Source organism: Colias philodice, chromosome 19, assembly GCF_061535455.1.
Source record: "Colias philodice isolate Cphi_HAF_F1 chromosome 19, ilColPhil1 Martin Lab GWU primary, whole genome shotgun sequence".
In the NCBI taxonomy this organism is placed as follows: Eukaryota; Metazoa; Arthropoda; class Insecta; order Lepidoptera; family Pieridae; genus Colias; species Colias philodice.
In genome coordinates, this window is record NC_143104.1 from 4,519,812 (window position 1) to 4,543,236 (window position 23,425).

The 23,425-nt window shown below is 34.4% G+C and overlaps 1 protein-coding gene and 1 long non-coding RNA gene across 9 annotated transcripts in view; one reads left to right on the forward strand and one right to left on the reverse strand.

Annotated features, from left to right (window-relative positions):
• The window catches only part of Rbcn-3A (rabconnectin-3 alpha), a 44,299-nt gene that overhangs the window by 4,472 nt on the left and 16,402 nt on the right, over window positions 1-23,425 (forward strand). For 3 of the 8 annotated variants that reach the window (XR_016317168.1, XM_089707551.1, XM_089707553.1), the window contains exons 3-34: window positions 521-674; window positions 1,724-1,797; window positions 5,690-5,819; window positions 6,085-6,205; window positions 6,959-7,144; window positions 7,562-7,689; window positions 7,882-8,042; window positions 8,123-8,198; window positions 8,952-9,138; window positions 10,894-11,078; window positions 12,938-13,048; window positions 13,171-13,352; window positions 13,475-13,589; window positions 13,891-14,083; window positions 14,224-14,371; window positions 15,167-15,365; window positions 15,822-16,037; window positions 16,252-16,406; window positions 16,980-17,125; window positions 17,397-17,500; window positions 17,611-17,918; window positions 18,077-18,361; window positions 18,598-18,861; window positions 19,053-19,202; window positions 19,666-19,817; window positions 19,934-19,997; window positions 21,042-21,119; window positions 21,840-21,962; window positions 22,034-22,172; window positions 22,351-22,530; window positions 22,764-22,985; window positions 23,233-23,408. Coding sequence is in view for 7 of the 8 variants with exons in the window: in XM_089707551.1 (XP_089563677.1) it covers window positions 521-674; window positions 1,724-1,797; window positions 5,690-5,819; window positions 6,085-6,205; window positions 6,959-7,144; window positions 7,562-7,689; window positions 7,882-8,042; window positions 8,123-8,198; window positions 8,952-9,138; window positions 10,894-11,078; window positions 12,938-13,048; window positions 13,171-13,352; window positions 13,475-13,589; window positions 13,891-14,083; window positions 14,224-14,371; window positions 15,167-15,365; window positions 15,822-16,037; window positions 16,252-16,406; window positions 16,980-17,125; window positions 17,397-17,500; window positions 17,611-17,918; window positions 18,077-18,361; window positions 18,598-18,861; window positions 19,053-19,202; window positions 19,666-19,817; window positions 19,934-19,997; window positions 21,042-21,119; window positions 21,840-21,962; window positions 22,034-22,172; window positions 22,351-22,530; window positions 22,764-22,985; window positions 23,233-23,408 (5,112 nt within the window). In the remaining variant the exon portion in view is untranslated. Of the gene's footprint in view, window positions 1-520; window positions 675-1,723; window positions 1,798-5,689; window positions 5,820-6,084; window positions 6,206-6,958; window positions 7,145-7,561; window positions 7,690-7,881; window positions 8,043-8,122; window positions 8,199-8,258; window positions 8,599-8,951; window positions 9,139-10,893; window positions 11,079-12,937; window positions 13,049-13,170; window positions 13,353-13,474; window positions 13,590-13,890; window positions 14,084-14,223; window positions 14,372-15,166; window positions 15,366-15,821; window positions 16,038-16,251; window positions 16,407-16,979; window positions 17,126-17,396; window positions 17,501-17,610; window positions 17,919-18,076; window positions 18,362-18,597; window positions 18,862-19,052; window positions 19,203-19,665; window positions 19,818-19,933; window positions 19,998-21,041; window positions 21,120-21,839; window positions 21,963-22,033; window positions 22,173-22,350; window positions 22,531-22,763; window positions 22,986-23,232; window positions 23,409-23,425 lie in introns of those variants that run through there. The other 5 variants (XM_089707552.1, XM_089707557.1, XM_089707556.1 and 2 more) reach the window with 4 other exon arrangements.
• LOC149479906 (uncharacterized) lies at window positions 5,177-5,589 on the reverse strand. The gene is made up of 2 exons (XR_016317169.1): window positions 5,398-5,589; window positions 5,177-5,291 (listed from the first exon to the last, which is right to left on the reverse strand). It is a non-coding gene; the product is annotated as an uncharacterized LOC149479906 (long non-coding RNA).

Consider the following 23,425-nt stretch of genomic DNA (forward strand, 5'->3'; position numbering starts at 1 on the left):
TATTAAATTGCTCTTCATAATAATGCAACAGCGCTAACTTGCTAACTTACGTCACACCTCTATTACAAAAATCCGCGTTCTATCGGTTTCGTATGTTACATTTTAATTGTACTAGTTTTTTATGTTGACGGATATGTATCGGTATATGTAATCGCATTAAAATTAATAACTAAATGTGATTGTATTGGTTTGTACACCTACAGCATTTCATGGGTAGATAGGTACTAATTAGATTCTAATGTCGTAAGTAACTACTTCTTACGCAGTTCATCACACAGATATTTTAATCCATTTGTGAGGCCTTCCATAATGATATTCTTTAACGGATATATATTGTTTGATTGCATAACGAGACATCGTTGTGTATTTCTTTTAACTCAGCGAATTTATTTCATGATGTAAACTGTAGTTTAACGATAAACGTATGACAAAAGTAAAGTTCAAGTTTTACCTGTCTACGAAGGTATTTTTATAGTGAGGGTTTTCATTAGTATTAATTAACAATTCGTCTTAATTTTAGGGCTTGGAATACAGATGGGTGCAAACAGGCAAATTAGTAGCGGATGGTCCCATAACAGCATTATCTTGGAATCTAGAGGGAACGAGATTACTGACTGGAGGTAGAATATTACAACTGTGGCACCAAGCATCACTGTATCAAGATGACAGTCAGCGTGAGTGGTGTTTTAGTTTTTATCTTTATTTTTATACCTAGGTATGCCAACTATGTATAAAAGGTAATACGTGTAAAATGGAATTATCGGATTTAAATTGTCGCAATCTATCATCTAAAGTCTTAACCATTACAATGATTGGTTTTCTCTCTTATATTACCTATAAAATAAATCAAATATTATGCTTATTTAAAAAAATAAAGGAATTTGGTATATTATATAGCGTGACTATAACGGCATTCGTTTTTCTAAATACCTCAGTGTTAATCACTGGAATACAAATTAACGCGTTTTAATTACAAATACTTGTTATTTGCATGAAAATCTGATAAATTTTAGAAAGAATTCTATTTACTATTCGGTAGACATCTACAATTAGCTTGAATTTAGAAATCTACACAAAAATAGTTGTACAGACTCTCAATAAATTTAATTTATTATATATAAGTCAAATTTAACAATTAAAAAAGCAGTTTCATTACGCATGTTTCAGACTGATTTAGTTTATTGCGTTTTATAAATACTACAGTCGTCATAATGATATAAATCTTGAAATTGTGCTCAATGCATACAGGAACTGTTTCGATTAAGACCATTTCGGTACGAACCAAGCTCCCTGGCAGGTTTCCAGTACCTTCTCTTGTTACAGTTTTATTGATTCTTCTATTTTAGGTCAGATTAATTTTTTTCCATAAAAATTGTTGGGCATTTGGAAATACATATTAACGCTGCACTCGTGTTTCGTCTAAGCGATTATACATAACTAATCTAACTGGTTAGCTAATGTAATAGAAAAAAGAAACATACAAGCAATGATTTTTCCTTCGAAATTATTCACTACATACCTAAATAACAAATGTTTACACATAAAAGAGCAAAACAATATATTTAAATACATAATATTTTACAATTATTATGCTAAAGGATACCTACATCTTAATAATCCTATTCAGTATTTGTGGTGTAAGATTTATAAAAACGTAAACCGATTTTCGTCTGTTGTTTAATTTTAAAATAACGTATGATTTAAACATTAATTTATTTTACAGCAAGCTCCGGCGTCACATTCCAAATCGGCGGTGACAAAGAAGACAAACCGAAACAGCCTGAAGAGGAAGAGCCTGTAAGTTCAATTGATCTAAATTCTAGATTGCCAACTAGCGAGATAAGATAAACAGAATCATGAGCGCTCTACCTATCCTGATATCATTGTTTGACCATACGTGTGTACTGTGTACTGTCTTTGCTTTATCACGAGTTTGCTAAGCGTTTGATTATTGTTATTAATCACGTGACCTTTTAAAAATAGAAAACTGGACTGTTCCACGTTTGGGATGTTTTTCGACGTCTCATTTAAAATTATAATCATAACATTAACGCAAATAGTTGTAGATCGTAATCACTAGTGATTTTTATCTACTTAACAACTAGAAACTTGTGTTGACCTTAACTCGAGTGTGATGATATAATCGACAAAATGCATTAGACTACAGTTGATAGATTTCGAGTTCGTCTATAAATATTTTTGTATGCATTTATAAGTTACACACTTAGCACTGTTTTTTATTAAACACAGCAATTAAAATGAAGATAAAAAAAAATATAAAAAAGTAATTGTTGCGGTGTTAAGCATCTACATAGTTAATCTTATTTGCTTCAAATTGTATTGTTAAAGAAATTGAAAAAACTTACTCGAAAATAAATTCTTTGAGTTGAAATTCTTATTTGAAACACACACAAAGAAATAAGAGTTCTTCTATTATACTACCTACATCATAATAACTACTCATAGTTTTGTAAACTGAACTTCGTTCGAATTATACCATTAAAAGTACATACAGAAAGTTCAGATTAATTTTAGTGTAATATGATAGATGGGTGGAGTTTTTCAGACGCTCAACATAAAAATATACATTTATTTTTTCTTTAAATGTTTAATATCGCGCAGCCCGCACGAAGGTACTACGCTGCTAATGCGGTCATTGTGTCTATGAAACCATAATCTCCTTAAACCACCTTAAACCTAATAGCGGCAGTACACATGGGGCCAAGGCGTTGGGCCAACGTGCTACTTTCATAGCATAATGTCCTATGGAATTCTGCTATGGGGCAGGGCTGCAGATATAGAAACTATATTTATATTACAGAAAAGAGCCATACGCTCTGTATATAATTTGCGTGCTCGAGACTCACTAAGAGATCTCTTTAAGAATACTGGTATCCTTACTGTACCGTCGCAGTATATATTTAATAATATTTTATATGTACATAATAACGCTTACTTACACACAAAAGTAGGAGATAGACATTGTTATGACACAAGAAACAGAAATAAAATTGAAATGCCATTTTTCCGGCTAGCTAAAGTTAAAAATTCATTTATGGGCCAAGGTATACGCTTTTACAACAGAATTCCTCATAATATTAAAGAGTTGTGAGAGAAATTTAAATCTTATATAAAAAATGTACTTGTCAAGAGAGCCTATTACAGTATTAAGGAATATATGGAAGATAAAAACCCATGGAGGGTTGTCGCGTGAAAACCACAGGACAGTTCTTTGGCATATTATGATAATATATTATGATATTACTTAGGTAATTTGTAAAATTGTAAATCTGACATGATTAAAAAGAGCAACTATGGAGTTTCTTGCCGATTCTTCTCCGTAGATACTGCTTTCCGAATCGGTGGTAAATGTTAAAAATATGTACTTAATGACGTTTCAAAAGTGCTTCTAGAAGAAGTCTAATTGAATAAATAAATGTTTGAGTTTGAGTTTGAGTTTGAATGTACTCTGCCGTCTGCGATGATACCATTTTCCAATCTCTATTGTCCTTTTTTATTTCTGTATAAATAAAACATTATTATTTTTAGATTTTTTCAAATGTTTAAAATGTGTACACACAGAACAGTAAAGTAGATAGAAGTGTGATGTGGGCGTGGCCCACGTGTCAATGATAAGTTTAGATCACCTAACTTGCTCTCAGTTGTGCGCAGAAAAATATTCGAGTCGGTTGTCAGCTGTCAAACCTTTTTTCCATATTTATTCATTAATTAGGACGTGTTGTTCGGTATAAAGAGTGCAAAAATGATAGCAGACGAAATAATATCAGCAATGAAGGCATTTCATACCGTCGGTAAGTCTTATTTTAATTTATTTTAATTATATTTTATGTTATAACTTCGCTTGTCGTAATTTGTCAAAATTGTATACAAATATCTAGTCAAAATGAACCTTAATCCATAAGAAATTAGTACTATTATAGATTGAACAGCAAACAAGACTTTCTGGAATATTATTGCAATAAACAAACGAATTTCGCTTTAGTGATGCTTGTGGTGCATATCGACAGTATCGATACTTTAGAAAAGACAAACATTATAAATATTAAATTTTATTTTATATTTCCTTAGCTTTCATTTGTCAAATTTATTTATAGATTTCCCAAAGAGGCTAATTTAAAAGAGAAATGGATAAATGCAATGTGACGAGTTAACTGGATGCCGAACAGTACTAAGCGGTCTAACAAAGGCCACCGATACATCAAACCTACAGCAGTTCCAAGATTTAAAATAATGCATATTTTCTGTTTGTATTTTGTAAATATAGATTTATACTATTCTATTCCGTTTTTTATTTAATAATAATAATATAAAAAGACGTACTTAGTAGTAATAAACATACTCCAAAATGTGACACATTATACTATACTCGTATAATAGAAAGAAAAAAAAATACACAAAAAATATTTATTTGTGAATTATCGATATCTCGATATCGATAACAAGGCCGACATCCCTCAGAGCATAGCATCAGATAAATATCAAGTTAATGTCATTAATGTTGAGTGACACAAATTTCAACCTTATCTCTATGTGTTGCGTTTCAAATTTATATCTATCGAAAACTAACGCCCTCTGTTGTGGAGTAGCTGAATGTTTTCGAATTTGGAATTTCTGTGCAATGAGAAACAAAACAGCTAATATACCTAGGGATGTTATACTAAAATAAACCGTAACATGGTGCGTTAGGGTACATATTGAAATGCTGAATTTATAACCTAAGTCAGTTTTTACTCAAATTAAGCTGTCCAATCAAAGGCATAGTTTACTTGTAGTGTACTGTATAACTATCGGTTTAAATGTGTGGGTTTGGCGACACTGGTTTTCATACTAATTAGACATTACAGCACTTCTATATGTTTTTACTGTTCTGTGTGTGTACATTTTACACTTAATTTAATTTTAATTACTTACCTATAAAACGAAACTTTAAAGATTATATAATATTATTATATTAAATGATAATATTATTTATGTAATAAAGCACAATTTGATCAAAACCATGCTCATTGTATATTGTTATTTAATTTTTAAGAACAAGTAACTTTTTAATTCTATTTTACTCATTTTATAAATATATTTTTTTTATCGCATTGTATGAAAGTGAGATAAGAATAACATCTAGAATAATATAATAAATTGAAAATAAAACATCTGATTTATTGAGATTGGTTTTTATTTTTGTGTAGTTCATGCCGTGGATTCCAAATTATTCCTTCATGTCGATACAATTCTACGAATTGTAAAACCTCATTGCTTGTCCACATCGGCGCCTCGGGCCTCCATCGCTATTGGAACATGGTTAAACGTAAATTTCATTGACGCGCAACGATACTGTCTCCGCTGACGCGTAACAACAAACTGAACAAGACAAGACACCAACGTGTGAACGCTGTTTGCGGAGCGCGCCAAGATCCTTTGATGTGTGCACAAAAAACCGACAACATTCGGTTGGCCTGCCAATATTGGCGCCAACTAGGCTAATGAAGCCAACATACCGCCAAGTAGCTCTCTACACGTTGGCCCAACCCGTTGGCCCAACACGTTGGCCCCATGTGTACTGCCACCATAAGCATTCAGCGGACGGCAAAGGTCGTTGCGTTGTCATGTAACAATGTGTACAAATAGAGGTTTTAAAATGTATATTGTATATATTTAATTTATTATTCAGGGTTGGTTATGTGTATGGCAATGTCACACGGCCACACCGGCGCACCACCTCGCCTTCAGCCCGGATGGTGTGCTGTTCGCGACATCAGGCATCAACGATAGACTCGTCAAGATTTGGTATCAAAATAAAGGTAAGGTATTAGCTAATTTATTTTTTTTAGGTCGTTATGCTTCATCCATCGTATCTTGAATTCAACTTGACTCTAGAAGATTTGTTCCGCTAAAAAGGCTTTTACGAAAACATAAACTATCACTTACGGTATCGTCAATTTATTCTCTATTCTCTATTTTTTCGAATTATACGAATATTTTCATTTAAAAGAGGTATCAAATTCAAAAACTTTTTAATTCTAATTATGTTCATATATTATTTTTATCATGATTTAATGTTTTCAGTACTGGTGCAAGCCCACGGAGAGCACTCACCGTCCGAGTTAAACTACACGTTTATTTACGTGGCACATCCACGGGCCGTCACACATCTCTCGTGGCGGAAGACTAGCAAATATATGCCAAAGTAAGTTTGTTTAGGTATGCTTGAGTATACAATATAGAGAATTATTTATTGTTGGGTGAATCAATGCTAATATTTTCAATATTATTCATGTTAAGATTGTACAGTTTACACTGTATATTTATTATTTATGTAAACTGTTTGTTTGTTAATAGACATATACCTAAAGTCTATTTCAGCCATTCACGTACAATTACAACTAGATTCACAACACGCTTAAAAATGACCACAACAAAACTCTGCCTACGCGTGTATTAGACTTTGAACATTAATGCTACGAAATAAGGTGCTAATTTCAATGAATCTCTTATATTGCGTTGCTCGGATAATCTTTTCAATGCGCAATTGTGAATCTAGTTTCAGCTTATATACTTAATTAAAAAACAAAACGATTTCATGACATACGAAGATAATTAATTGTCAAAAAATAGTTTTACTAAGGGCTAATTTCTCAATCCTTGGTTAAAACTTATTCGTCGAATAACGTATAAAACTACCATTTCAAAATGTAGGTATTCTTATTGCCCGCAATTGACAGTTTACAGGTGACATTTTAATATTATCGTGTAATACTTTATTGGACGGATAAGTTTTAAACAGGGATTGAAAAATCGGCCTTAAGAAATATTTATATAAACTTGAATAAAAGATTTACATTCATAGTCCCAAACTAAAATAAATCTCTACAATTTCTCCATCTGTACTCTGTATCAAAATAACCAACATATTTTTAATAACTAATTTGAACTCCCACAGGGGCAGCGTCGGCAACGTGCTAGTGACGTCATGCGTGGACAACATCTGCCGCGTGTGGGCGGAGACACTGCTGCCGGAGGATGAATGGGGCGGCTCTGTGACTGCACACTCTCGGTCGCCGCCGCGCAGGCAGCGCGCGACGCACCGCCACAAGCATCGGTTCATGCAGCGCTTGAAGCATATGAAGTGAGTTGCGGTTTGAATTTGGAATTTTTTATGTGATGTACTAATATATAAATTCGCTTTGCAGCGCTTAAGTTAATGAAAGGGCAAAGGGCAGCTGTTTTTGTACGGTCTCGTTCACAAATGGAATACTGTGGATGATTAAAATATGCTTCAAGCGCTGGAAGTCAAGTGCATAGTGCTTAAGATGCAATATATGGCTTAAGTGAATTTTAATATTTGAAAATATAATAGCGTATGTGAAGTATTAATGTCTGCTTTGCAGCGTTAAAATAACATAAGTGAGAATTTAAAAATCCGTTTTTATGATATAGAATATTGTAAGTATATGAATATATTTAAAGCGTTAATTCACATGTAATGAGCAATAGATTAAAAATATATATTTACAAGAAATATATATTAATAAATTTGTTCTAGAACGTGTTTCCACATCCGACGTAACGCACAGTCGTCAAAGCAGCCGAGCGCGCCTATCCCAACACTGCCTTCCACCTACAGTGCTCACGATTTCCACAACCCCTATCACTCTACTTCATATACAGGTGGTAAGTTTATAAAATCATTTTTTTTAACATTTGAAAGATAAAAAAATATAGATATTCATAATAAGTATCAATATAATCAAATTCGTACATAAATTCTAGGTAAAAAGGCGATAAAAATTTGGTCCTTCGAGTCGGATATGTATCTTATAACAAACCATAATAATTGAATTGATATTTTTCTCCTCTTTCTAGGTCTTCATTTCCATCTAGCAGCATCAATAAACGCTGAGACAGATATACCGCTAGTGCCGTCTCTGTCTGGAGGCGGTCGATTCATCCTGCATTGGCTTCACAACAAAGAAATGCACTTTACAAGTCAAGCGGAGGCTATACTACACGATTTAACTAAAAAAGTAACAGTTCTACTATTTTGTTAATAATTGTGATATATTAAATTTTGATAAATTTTTGTATTATAATATTATTTGATTAGATTCTAGATAAAGAAGAAACAGAAGAAGGTGGTTCCGGATCAGACCATACCGCAAATCCCGATGGTGAACATGAAAGTAAGACATTTATTTCGTCTTTTATTTAGTTCGAAATCTATTATAATCATATTTATTTTCTATATCAATACTTATACATTCATTAAAACATCGCAAACGCTAACACTAAGATCCTATATGATTGCCCTCATACTATCAATAAACACATACAAAATACACTGAACATGTACGAAAGTTGCAATATAGTTCTAGTAAGTTTGTTAAGAATATACCTTTGAGAAACACAATATATTCACTAAATCGTATAGGACCTATAAAGTAGATACGCCAATTTATTTAACAAAATTTGCTTCGTAAATAAGTTGAATGCTTATTCCATGCTGCAAAGTAGGAAATAGACGGCCGAGCCATCACTTGACTAAAGTACTATCTGAGGACAGCAATAGCGATGAGAATCCAGGTAATGTGATCATGAGCTTAATGCTTCGTCTTTCTTGTTTGAAAATTTTGCAAATCTCATAATAAATTTTGTTTGAATTCTAATAATAATAAAGTTTGTTTCGATATTTTTGTTTAACATTTTTTTTACTAAACTATATTATGTCTAATTTTTTACTTGATTAAACTTTGCTATTTCTAAAAAGATTTTTAAGCTAATCCTGCCATTATATAAAAATAATAATTGCTTTATTAAAACGGAAGTTGGAGTCACAGATCGGTTTTGAAGAGTACCTTACTTTTAAATGTATAGAATATGAATATTTAATACATACGATAATTTTAATTTCATTAATCTAATATATCAATAATTAGGTAACGGCAATCACAGTCACCCGAGCCTCTCAAACACGACGTCGATAAACTCGATCGCGACTGACGTCACGTGCACGCACTTACCGGACTCGCTAGACGCAAAGATAGAAGGGCTCTTGCGAGATTGGCATCAGAGTCCCGATCTGCTGTTCTCTATACACCCTGTTGATGGCAGTTTTCTTATATGGTGAGTCACTCGCTAATTCTATTCTATTCTTTTTTAAAGTATTTTTTAACAATTTTTGTGTGATAAGCATTGATAGTATAATAGACAATTTTTGGGTAACATTTTTAGATTATGTATTAAAAAAAAAATTCAAAACTTTCATATTAAAAATTCAAAATAAGTCATGTTTGTATACAAGTGTGCAAACGCATACGATATACTTTACATCTTTTCACTACAACAAAACATATATTTGCATAGTATGTCAAGATGTTACGCTATATGTAGGTATACCACACCGCCATGCTAATAAAAAAAAAATTGGTTGTCTGTAAAGTCGGTTTACTGACGATACAGGTAAATTAGCTTGGAGAAATTTTTGCATATGTAGTGGTGTGTATATTACTCAGATCTTAGAGCGCGTTTCCACTATATCGTTCTGGCCTATACAAAAATGTTTCGATATCCTAACATTGCTATTTAATTTTATACTTATTCCTAGCAACACTTTTGTTTTCAATAAAAACAAGTTTTTATTTGAAAGAAAATGGTTTTGACTTTATAAAAAAAAATATATCATTCAATTTTACGTCCTTGAGCAAACGACAAGGCGACTACCGTGAAAGATTAAAATATCGTGTCCATAATAATTTATTTCATAATTAATATTTGACCATAATAATTACGAAACAAAACAAATAAATAAATCGTCACTTGATAGTGGAAAGTGGAAACACGCACAAAACCAGAATAAACCAGTTTACGCTGTCCGCAGGTGCCACGTGCAGTCGTTTGGTACTGTTAGAACATAAAGCACACATTTCATTCAAAAATTATAATTATTATGTACATAGTTTAATTGATAAATTTTTTATTTGTTGATTGTTGTTATTATTTGTTATTATTGTTACATATAATATTTGTTGAAGTGAAATACATGTCCCGCAGCCGGAGGCCCCAAATGAAAACTCAGATGTACTTAAAAACTACATTTAATAGCTAAAATGAGACTTTTACACCCATGTCTGCACGATGCAGACCGGAGTTAAAGAATGAATTTATACAGTTTAATAATTATAAAGACGTAAGCTTGGATGCTAACTAAGGGAAATCGCATCCACATTCTATTCCCGTGCGAACGGCGTATTCAGCAGTTTTGTATGAAGGCAGGGCCGTAACTAGTGTTTAATTTGTGTGTAAGTGTTGTAACTTTATATTGTTAATTCAAAATGGCCTCAGTGTTAAAACATGGTCGAGGCAAGCCTTTGACTTCTCAAACTAAAGAATTAAACTTTAAATGTCGTTTCTTTTTCAGGTTAGTAAATTTTTCATTTTAGTAACATTGTTAATGTAAAAGTTATATGTATGTTAAATGTGCAAATATTAAAATAAAGTCTCATCTTTTTCAGAGGAGAAACACATATAGTTTAATTTAAAATCCCTTATATATATAAAATAAAAACTAAAAATAAAATGTTGTTTTATTTTATTTGCTGACCATACACTACTACAAACGCAAAAATTTCTCCAAGCTAATTTACCTGTAGTTGAACGTGACAACGTCCGAATATGCTTCTTTGTCGCTCGTTCCGCGCTCTCGCTCGCACTTCAAGCCTTACATGGAACGCCTCAGAGCGAGGTAACGCCGCATGAGTCATGTTTTTCGTGCGTGCAGCCGGCTCTATCGAATTATAAGACGTTGTCACGTCAATAAATAAATTGTAAAATTGTTAATTGTTACAACGTTCAACATTTACCCATTACTTAACAATACAGGGTGTGCGAGTGGCTAGACGAGCTGCAAGCAGGCGCGATCCGGCAGGCACAAGTGTCGTTCTCCGCGCGCATCCCGTCCGCGTTCCCGCTGGGCGACGCGACCACCATGTGCACGCCGGCCGCGCTCTACCACGCGGCCGCGCAGCCGCTGTACGTGCGCCACCGGACCAAGCCGGTCACTGCGGGTACGGTACACGCCTTAGCACATACAGTAGAACTCCAATTATCCGAACTCCGACTATCCGAATCGCCGATTATCCGAATCACAAAAAGTTGTCCAAAAAAAGTCTAAGTGCGCTATTATTCTTCCCCCCGCGAAGCCAGTGTTTGCGCGTCAAGTCTCGACTTGAGTTGTCTTAACTTGCCGTTGTACAAGTACATGTTCCAGTCGGTGGATGAGCTGTGCGATAAGCAGGCGCGATCCGGCAGGCGCAAAGCCGGTCACTTTAGTTATGACATAGTGTACATATTATGTATTGATATATATAATTAATCTGTGATGGACGAAAACATTCATAAAACGTCCCAGTAATGGAGAAAAATATAAGTAAAGTTCGCTGAAGTAATTCGATGAATGTTCGCAACGCATAATCTTTTTAAGTGCATAGAATATATTCAGGGCACAGACATGTATATTAACCCATTGACCACCGTAAGCCCCGATCGGGGCGCGACACAATAGATTTTCTATTGTGTCTGTGATTCCGAGGACTGATGGATTAAGTAGACAACGCAAGTACCGCGATCTGTATGAAAACCAAGCGTGTCATATTTTTTGTACTGACCTTGACGCGTTATGACGTCACGAGCGCTTTTTAGTGATGGTAATTTCATTTTACGCTAAATCGATTAGGACGCCACTCGCGCGGCGATTCTAGTATCGTCCTATCCCATCGAAGTTAATCGAAAGAAATCAGATCAAACTAGATCTATGTCTAAGAGGTAGTTAAATAAATGAATCATAATCGATTACTAAATCGATTCAAGATAGAAAAATGATAATTACCATAGACAGAGGAATGATAAAATAAACCTTTCTAACAAGTAAACTAATGTGTTTTAGCTTTTTCTTACATATGCCCATTGAGTTTCCATGTACTACGTACTAGAGAGGCCATCGAAAGAAAGTAATGAAACTGTCAATCAATCAATCTTTATGTCCCGTTGCATCATCCATTTTTCTTTTATGTTCGGGTTACTTGGAAAACTGAAAAAACAAACATAGTCTAAGCAATAAGGAGTTTTCTTAAAAAACTCCCAAGATGACACTTTAACTAATGGCGTCCATGTCATAATATTTATTTTTAGTACCTTTGTATTAAAATACTTAAAAGTTCTAGGTCAAGTCGTATTAAATGACAAAAAAAATCTATGCCTTTTTTTCTGAAAAATTGCTCCTTCAAATTATCATTTTTCTGTTCGATTCTATAATCGATTAGAATCGAGAACTATTGCATCAAATGAACATCACTAACCACAAAATTGGACAGAAAAATGAGAAGACGCTATTCATTGCTTGTTATCATACGACGCGATCTTTACCGTGCCAAGTAAAAGCCGCAATGTATTCCGAATCATTTCGTATGATTTGGTATCCGTGTTTGTCACGATCGTTTTCCACAGATATTCTTTATTTGATTTTAAAATAAATAGTGCATATTCTGATTAGAAAATTACTTACCGGTGGAAGGAAACATCTTTGCTAACTCGGCCACTCACAGCTGTGGAGTTTCTACAGTTTATAACGGCGCAATTCGGCATTTTACTTTATTCAGCTTCACGTCTTTCCTTGGCGAACTGCAAGCGCGGACTGATTGTAGGCCAGCGTCAAGTAAGTTTCATAAACTTAGTTTGGACACGGGAAGTACATAAACTCGCTTAGTCTATCTTGATACATGTCTGTGATACAGGGTGAATTTTTTCAACTTGGCGTGGTTTTAAATATCAGTACATAAGACAATCATATGATACCTAAAGTTTGTCAATATTTTAACCAATATAAAAATATGTATTATCAACATTAATATATTTATTATTTTATCAGGTCCACTGCAACCCGAAACAGTAACAACCCCATTAGAAAGTGTTCAAGAAGAAAAAGAAGAAACCGAATGGCATCAGACCGCAGAACAACAGGCCGAAAATCGGGAAAATGGTCAGTCTCGAATTTACATTTATTAATGCTTATTAAAAAAAAGTTTTTTTAATGCTTATTATTAAAAAAAAGTTTTTTTAATGCTTAAAGAAAAAGATTTTAATGACAAATCTCGAATACAGGAGAGGGGGAAGAAAACGACAATGATATGAAACGCAAAACAAGTATTACAACGGAAGACCTGGAGAACCAGGACTCCGACGTATTAGAGTCGGCACCTGTCATTTCAATGGTCACAAACCATACTAATGGCACGCTAAATCTCTGGCAGTTGACTTTCGATGATAAATCCAAGTTCTCTCAGGTAATAATAATAAGTATCTCATAAATAATAAATATTACGTGATAATTTGTGACTATTTGTTTTCTGCACAAACCTTACGAGATAAAATTGTGATAAGGACTCATATGTGAATTTTCTTACAGGTCCTCTCAATAGGCCACGCTTCAAGAGCGTCAGGACATCGGTTTAGAGTCAACGATATAACATGCCATCCAGTATTACCGCTATTACTAACAACTAGTCACCATAATATATCTGGTAAGGGCCATCAATAGATCATAATATACTTTTTATGTACCAACTTAACAGTTATGTTTCCTTTAAATCTAATAATACTCCACTTACGAATGAAGGTGCTATGTGAATAAAAATATTTTTAACATGCAAGTGAAATGTATACTTAATTACCCCTAAAATGTGGCACCTTACAAACTTACCATTTAATTTCACATTCTACCGTCAATGTAGTAAGTCAGTTTAGTCTTCCTAGGTTTATGAAGTAAACATAAAAAAAATTAAATTATTTTCATTATTCTCACAAAATAAATGCTTAAAACAGACGAAGCACGCGAAACGGGTCCCACGCCAGATCAACTAGCGGCAGGTGGACTATGTTCTGAACTCATAATGTGGCGTGTGGAATGCGTGGGTCCACTGGGAAAGTCTGGTGGAGTTGCTGAACTGGCGCGAGTCAACTCGCCGCATCTCTCCGCGTTCAGTAATGTGGCTTGGCTGCCTACCTTACTGCCCAGGTAATAAGACTGCTTTTGCTTTTAATTTTTGTGGTAAGATATACTTGGCCAACTATTTTAAACGCCGATTGTATTTTTTTATGTATGTATTTCTATTTTCTATAATGTGTAAGATATTGTAATAAATTTATTTATTCCAGCACTACACTAGGAAATCTCTCCAATTCGCCATCAGCGTGTTTTGTTGCGAGTGACGGAGAGAGCTTACGATTGTTTCAAGCAGTTATCGACGCTCGCACGTTGTTAGCAGAAATAGCATCATCAGAACGACGTCATAAAGATGTAATGGTATAATTATTTTGTAGATAGCTCAGCTAGCTTTTATATTCCCGTAAAAAGTTCGATTAGAAATGCCTTCTATAAAGTATTTTATTTTTTAGTTTAAATTCATAGTGTATTTTAGAGATACGTTTTAGAAAAATTCAACGTATCATTTAAGAGAAACTTTTCACATTCTTTGTCCAACAAGACTTCTAAAAAAAACTATTTTATTAAACACTAGCTTCCGCCCGCGACTCCGTCCGCGCGGAAAAATTAAGAAAAATCAAGATTTTTTTCTACGTATTTTTCCAGGATAAGGTTACATATTACGGTTTTAGGTCTGTGTAATTATGCTATGAGCGTGACAAATTCTCTAATACATCTTCTTGGCGATTTCCGCAACTTTCACTAACTATGTTATAATCATTTGATGTGTATTATTTGGAACTAACAGGGTGTATTATTTATATGATTATAGAACTAGATCAAGAGCAAGATCAGATAACGATGTATTTTGCTACGCTAAAACAATTTAGAATCTACAACTCTTCTCAGTTGAATCCTATTTTATGCCCAGGATAATAAGGTATAATTATACCAAGTTTCATCAAAATCGAACTGTTAGTTTTCACATGATGCCTGAACATACAGACAGACAAAAATTTTTTTAATCACATATTATTTGGGTTTGATATCGATCCAGTAACACCCCCTGCTAATTATTTTTTCAATATTTTTAATGTACAGAATTGACGCTTCTACAGATTTATTATATGTATACATATACATATAACAAATCTGTACATAACTTAATTTTCCCAGCACGACACAATGTCAATGTCATCGGACTCCACAATAGAAGAAGGCGGTGGAGTTCCCCTCCACGACCGTTTCAAGATCGTATCGCAACAGTCCACCGCACGGCCGGGCGCGATCATACAGTTGCACGCTATAGCGGACGCGACGCACGACTGGCACAATACGCAGCTGTTGCACGTGTTTCAAGAGCAGCTGATTACGGGTATGTTTCATTTTCAGCTATTTTTGAAGTAAAAACTTCTTTAGCGGCGTTGAGCACTTTTTCTGTAATGGGTATAAAATCTTAAACTCGCGTCAGGACACGTGACCTGATCGAAAAAGCGTAAGACGGATACCATTCCAAAATATCAAACATGCTCAACGTTAATAATCAAGTTTTCACTTCTGCCGGCACTCCCGGAGTGCAACCCGTCTTTTTTTTTGAGTAGAAGAATGTGAAACAATGAATGATAACAACATTGGGAAAATATTCAATTTACTAGCTGTGAAGAATTAGATGAACCTTAACACACATAAAACATCCAATTTTTCACAGCAATTCAATTCCACCGTTAAGAGATGTGACGTCTCCGCATGACTTTTTTTTGTTTACTAGTGCAAATATTCACTTTCTCTTGAAAATTTTATAATTAATATAAAAATTATTTTCAAACTATAGGTGAAAGAACATCAACCGATACGGAAAGCGCGGACTCCGGTGTGGAAGGATCAGACGTGAACACGATAACGGAAGCTGGTCTCGAAGCAATAGTGGATCTACGTAAAGCGGCAGTTTTCAATGAGCCCTTCTATATCGTGGTGTTAGAGAGAACTGATGGTGGCTCCACTGTGCATATGTGGCGGCTTACTGTATCGTCGCAGGCGGATCCGAATGGTACTTTTTCCATTAATCTTTTTAAAAAAGATAGCTGTTTTTTGTGTAGAAATGTATGAAATTTGTAGTTGACTATTTAAAAAAAAAACTATTTCAGACAGATATGGTAAAAAATGCAATGATTTAATCAGAAGTACGAACAATAATTAAATTCGCATTTAAAAATTATTGATTTGTTTTCTGTATGGTCGTTAATACTTCGTTATTTTTGTAGATGATATAACAAACAGCATGATGTACGTACCGGATAGTGCTTTGGTACAAGAAGACGAAGGGGGAGAGTCTCGAAAGAATTCAGTGTCTGTTGATGCTGACCAACCAACGCCTACACAGCATTATCATTCACATCTTGCAATTACTACTAAAAAGGTATATCATACATAAATTATACATGTACATTGTAAAGTTGGAGTGTGGAATATTACTGATTTACTTACTAACGTAATAATCGAATAACTACACTCCAACATAGATTTTCCTCTTTTAATAATAATTGATTAAAATTATGGTAATAAAACAAGATTATTTCTTATTTTATTCAGTTATTTATGTTTTCGCAAAAATAATTTATCTTACGTTAGCCCATTTTCATGAATCTCCATCATTATAGTACGTGAAATCTTATATTGGAATTTGTATTCCAACTGTATGACTTCAACTACAAGTATTAATATTAAAATTCTCGTAACCTAGGTCTGCGAGAGTTGGTAAGGTCTGTGAGAGTTGGTCCATTACGCTAAGGATAGAGACAAATGGTACAAATTGGAGGAGGCCTTTACCCAGACAGGGGTTCCTATTCAAGAAAAATGAATAATTCTCCAAACTTAGTTCTCTTTAAACAGCATAATGTATAGTTTTTATTTTTAAGTGTTAAATATGTAATCATAATACTGTAATATGATGGGAATTAAAAGGCTTAATTATTATTAATTATTAACCTAGGTCTGTGAATGTCCGCTATCACTACCGGAAGGTGTGGATGTCATACATGCTACTCCAGCGGCGGGTCACTTGAGCTCAGCTTCGATATATCCAGCTTGTCTTGCGCCATACATACTTGCTACCGCCTGTTCGGATAGCACACTCAGGTAAACTACGGAAACTTATATATTTGTGTATGGGCGCTAATCAAATAATTAAGGCATTGATAACGGTGAAAATTTAGCTTAATTATTGCTGCACGGTTTCGCCAGTGGACGAACCTGCTGGTAAAAGCAAGTATTTCTATTACAACAAAAATTGTTCTGGAATAAAAGTAACATAGTTGCGATCATGTTTATAATACTTGTATGACAAGATAAAGTAAGATGAGTTTGTGTAAACCAAATAGAAGTAATTGTAAAAGTATGTTCTTTACAGATTTTGGAAGTGCAACGTCACTAAAAAAGATGACGATTTTGAGTATGCATGGAAGGAATGGGAAATGATGAACAAAGACCAAGAATCGACAATAGACATTCCAGGTATATTTTGATATCACCCTGAAAAATTACTTATTTAATTCCAGCTGTTTTAAATTAGTTGTAAAGTGTTTGGATTGTGACTTGAATAATATTTTTCATGATATTTTTAGGCCAACCACTGCATATAAGCGCCGCGTACTCCGGTCGTATCGCGTGCGCATATAAATGCGGACGCTCATTCACGCGTCCAAAAACCCTCTCAACAACCAATTCAAACAACCCTGACGCACGTTTCGTTAACCTATGTGTTTGCGTATACGAATGCGAGAGTACTGGCGGTGCTGAATGGCTCCTAGAAGACACGATACCTTTGAGAAACGTGAGCCTCCCTCGTGTGGGAGTGTGCACGGACACACAGATCGATCTCTCTTATTTGCACGATACGACGTTCATGCAGAAGAAACAGAGGATTAATCAGGTGAGTTGTCACTCTATAAGTGTAGTTAAATAGTGTTCAATTTAGGATAACAACTACAACTTTCTATTTTGGATAAACTTACGTATATAATTTTTACGTTATGTAATTATTTATCCAAAAAAGCTTTCTAGTAAAATTTTAATTCGATTTCCTTACAGGTACTCCAAACGTTGTCTTCCGACGAGAGCCGTAACAACCGTAACGGAGAAGCGGACCCGGGTAAAGCTGCCGGTCTACTCGCTGTGCCATCCTTCAGTACTCTCCAATCTCTGCGCAGAAGCATCATGGAGAACGGCAACACTTGCCCGCTTACACAGAAACACTTGGTTCAATTAGACTGGGTGTCGAAAGAAGACGGATCTCATATACTGACGGTTGCTGTGGGATCCAGGGTATTGCTGTTCACTCCGGTGTCTAGTGATTTGGCGCAAGCTAATATTAAGGTAAGATATAGTGCAATAACGATGCTAAATTTATAGTAATTCCCGATATATTTTAAGAGGTATAAAAAAATCGATTGCGTAGTGAAATTATTGCATTTTTCATTTCTTTAAAATTATTCAAATATTTATAAGCATTTTAATGCTATGCAAGTAAAAATTAAAATATTTTATGTACATCTTATTATAAATTTGCATAAAGATTTTTGATGTATTTATAATTTTTATTTTTATTGCAGGCCATGAAAGAATCGATAAACAACAACCGACCCATACTTCGCAAAGCTTCATCGCTAGCAGCGCCGCTATTCGTCGAAGAGATCCGATGGATGCAGTTACGTAGAATCGAACTCAAAACAGCTGATGGACTTCCACCGCTACCAATGCAGATATCGTGGGTTCGAGACGGTATACTCGTTGTGGGCATGGACTCGGAAATGCACGTCTACTCGCAGTGGAAGCCGGAGAATCAACAGATCACTTCTGGACAGATGAGTGGACAGGTATAAAATACTTATATGCATTTTGATGCTACATAGTTGAGTTTTTCTTTAGGATTGAGTTAGTCAAGTTAACGTTTAATACATTTATTAGTAACTTATATAACCTTCGAGTATTATAAAACAGCAATATCACTTTATGTATGTAAATGTAACTATTTTTAGATAAAACAATATTTTTAATTCCCTCATAGGAGGTAGAAGAAGGCGGCGAATCTCGTGCCCTCCGTGACTCAGACTTGCGTGTATCGGCGCCGCACTTGCAGCGTGTTTCGTCCATCAACTTGCAGCTGCTTGAGAGAGACGCGAGACGCAGGAACAAAGCGCAACCGGATCAGCCACAGGTATAGTTAAAACTATCTTTTATTGGCTGTAGATATTATATATTATATTATTTCCATGTGGTAGGCACTACTTTCAATGTGGTGTGAATACTTTTTAATACGAAACACCATAAAGGTTGCTAAATAATAATAGTTAAATAAAACTAAAAAACACGCTTTTAGTTCGGTTTTCTATAAAACGCGTGTTTTTTATTTTTTTTTAACTATTATTTATTTTATCAAATTAGTGTATTGTCATCGGTCCTAAATAAATCTACAAAGTTTGAACGAAATCTGGCCGTTTAAAGTGGGTCAAAATCGCGCCCAAAGAAGTCGGTTACAAACATACAAACATACAGGTGAAGCTAATATAAAGCGTGTAATAATAAAAATAGTAAAATTTATGCAATATTTAAACCAGATTAATACGTATTTTTAATTATTTTATATGAAACTGCAATGATTAACGCAAATTTATTTCCAGCCATTATTGGACTACATGCCGGACTTCGGATTGTTTGAAGCATCACAGATGGCATGTCCAGTGTTGCCGCAATATCATCCTAAACAACTGATGGAATTGCTCAACAGTGGCAAAATACGATGGGTTAAAGCTATTTTAGCGCATCTGGTTCGGTAAGAATATCTTCAAAAGAATGCAACTAATGGAAGAAATATTTTAAAAATGTTTGAATCATAGAGCCATATTTAGTTGTTTTCATAAGAAACGTAAAAAATGACTTTACTTTCAGGTGTATTGGTGGAACTTACACAAACCGAAGTTCCCAAGGTGACGAAGATAGTATATCAAGACAGGTATTTGAATATGTTTATCCTCACAAATGTCAATTGGTTAAGTATTGTGGATCAGTGTTATTTGTTATGGTTGTGGTTGCCATATTATGTTGTGGTCTGAGTGACAGGTACTTTTAGTGATTATGATGATAATTCCTTATACGGCAAGGAAATTATGAAGAAAAATATGTCGTTAATCACAGATTACCATATCACTGTTATGAAATAATTAACATTTCATAAATCATATGCAAAATCCTGGTCACAATCTAATCATAAATTGTACCGCTGTCTGTGCATTTGCATGACACGTGACGATCGTGCTATTGGAATGTATGATGTTGTTTGATGCAAAAGCTCCAATAGAAATCTCCACTACATTACGGTCAAATTAAAAAGATTAACCAAATTGTAAATACCAAATAGCAGACTTGCATGGCACCAACATAAATTTTTTGTTCACAATTGGTAAAATATATCGTGTGGTTAAAATTCACATACACAAAGACTGTGTGGTGTAAAGACAGAGGTTTACTTTTTTAGGAATTTGATTTGTTACATATTACATAAATGTAAAAAGTGTTAATAGGCCAGTATTAAAAGCTGCCTAAGGCACATAGTATAGTTTTATATAGTATCACCTTATAACTTATGATTAAACTTAACTTAAAGTATCCTAAAGAAAGAGTTATAGTTGTGTCTTTTCTCTAGAGAAATTTTGGGAACCATGGTAAAATTTGGATGAAACTCATGAAATCTGAATTTCAGGAAAGCATGAAAAGCTAGCTATATCCTAGCTTATAGATTCTCCCGCTAATGTAGCAGTTACATAAAGCGGAATATAAACATCAATAGTTTTGTGTTCGCCAGATACCCGATCTCTCATAAAAATCTGTAAAAAGTGGAGTATATAAAACTCCATTCGCAAAAGAGCATACGTGTGTCTCGAGTATATTAAAACTCCATCAGAAAAAAGACCATAGGTGTGTCTCGAGTATATATAAAACTCCATTCGCAAAAGAGCATAGGTGTATCTCGTCGTATGCATGTGGTGGGTTGTTGCAGCGCGGCTGGTCGCGGTCCCGCACGCTGTCCGTGTCGTTCGCCGCGGGCGCCGCATCGCCGCTTGACGGCGTCGCACAGGTGACCTAGCTTATACACACGTGGGCTCTGGAATATTTGCTGAATTTAATTTATATTTAAATCCAATAATTAATTAATTAAATGTTTCATTAAATAAGAATAGTTAAGTTGTCCAAATTATTTTTATAGTGTAACCTTTACTTGTAGCTGTTAAATATACAGCGTTTTTTTTATTCAATCGAAAGTTTTCTTGAATGTGAATTTAAGTACGCTGTACAAATATTGTCAAATTTTAATTTTTACTTGTGAAAACGTAATTGGACACATTTGATTAGTAGTTGATATTCCAGACCTGAATATTTATCTAACAGCAACAAAATGTTTGCTTTTAAAGCTTATACATTATGCAAATATCCAAATAGTACCACAGAAATAAAATGTTTGCTTTCATCCAATATTGCACAGATCGATTCCCATTACTCACTTTGTTCGCACATTCTGAAAGAGAAGCTTACAAAAATCTTTAAGACAGATGTAGCTCATGAATTGCTGTACATAATATGTTTGCCTATGTATTTGATGTTAAAAGATATTGCAATGGAAAAAATATTTTATTTTTATTTTGTATTTTACTATTTTTAAATAATTAGAATTTCTTCATCTTTATTTTGTTAGATTCATGGCAAAATAAGAAAGCTAGATAAAATAATTACGATAAAGTGTTTAGCCCACCTTTTGCTTTGAAATCTTCTTTAACAATATGAAAATTGGTATGTATAGATAACAGAAGATGTTCAGTTGGATTACGCGGAATTGACTTCAGTGCCTCCTCTACCTCTATGGACATTGCTTGTCGCTGACAAGGAGTCCGCTCATCATCCGTCCACTATTCAAGAAGCTAAGGTAAATAAAGTCTTAATTACAATGGGGATTAAAAGTGAAAAGTCAATTTTAAACTACGTTATATTTTTTAGGATTACAATGAACTATTCGAAGGAACAATGGAAGTTGAAGAGGACTTGGATGCTTTGCTCTTGGAAGAAGAAGACGGCGTTGACCGCAGGCCTTCAATGCCAGAACGTCAACCGTTATCACATTTTGGCCCCAGACAAGGTACATAGATCAAAGAGATTAAAATGCATATTTTTGTTCAATTTGTTGTTCCATTTTTTATTTCTATCGTGGATTTATTGTAACTGACAGTAAATTTTTGATACGATGTTAAATATAGGACTACATAAGAAATATCTCGGTCCATTTACTTATAACTTACACTTCTAAATTATTTCAGGTCGCATCCTTTCTCGTCTTTTAACACACACGCACTTGCCGGGTCTTAGCTCGCTAGACCAAATGCATTTGTTGGCGTTAGCTGATACAGTGTCAACTTGCGATGCGGACTTTACTGAGCGATTAACGAATAATGCAAGGGTTGATGCTGCTCAAGGAGCTGGACAGGAAATAATACCGGGTGAGTTACAATAAGTTGTTTAGAAATACATAGAATAAGTATTGACACATTCTCCAAACTTCTCCAAAAAAAACTGTTTCATGATGTCTCTTAATTTGTTTTAAATAGTTTACTCGTATACTTTGTCTATTTGTAAATTTTTTATAGAAGTTTTAAACTACCCGCATTTATTTTAGTATCAATATTGCTAGAAAAAAAGATGATATATCATAATAACATTTCAATAATTCCAGACTCGCTCGACGACTGTGGCCTCCGGTTCCTTCTAGCTATGAAGCACTATGGCTATTTACTCCGTTGCCTGCCGCTAGCTCAACGTGCTTCGTTACAAAGAACCGGTGTGGGTACCTGTAACCTCGTGTGGGCTTTCCACTCGGAGTCGCACGAACAGTTGCTGGCTTTAGTACCGGGATACACTAAGGGACAGCCTAAATGGAGCACTATGAGGGAATTGGGTGAGTTTTTTAATGAAATAAAATTATTTATGACTTAACCCAATATTAGTGAATTATAAATTCATAGAATGCATTTAAATTAAAAATTACAGAATTATGTACGTTAGAAAATGTCGAGTTATTTTATATAAATCTATTTTCCCTCTGAACACGTAAAAAGCATTAGAGAAATATTCCTAAATTTATCAAGATGATCTTATATGTTTAAAACATCCATAAATATTTTTTTCGAATTGTTGTTTTATAGGTGTCGGTTGGTGGATAAGAGGAGATTTACTGCGGATATGTGTTGAGAAGTTAGCTCGCGCCTCTTATATGGCGAAGCAGGATCCAATGGACGCCGCGTTGTATTATTTGGCTATGAAGAAGAAAACTTTACTTTGGGGATTGTTCAGATCTAATCATCACGATAAGATGACTGCAGTAAGCTAATTAAATTA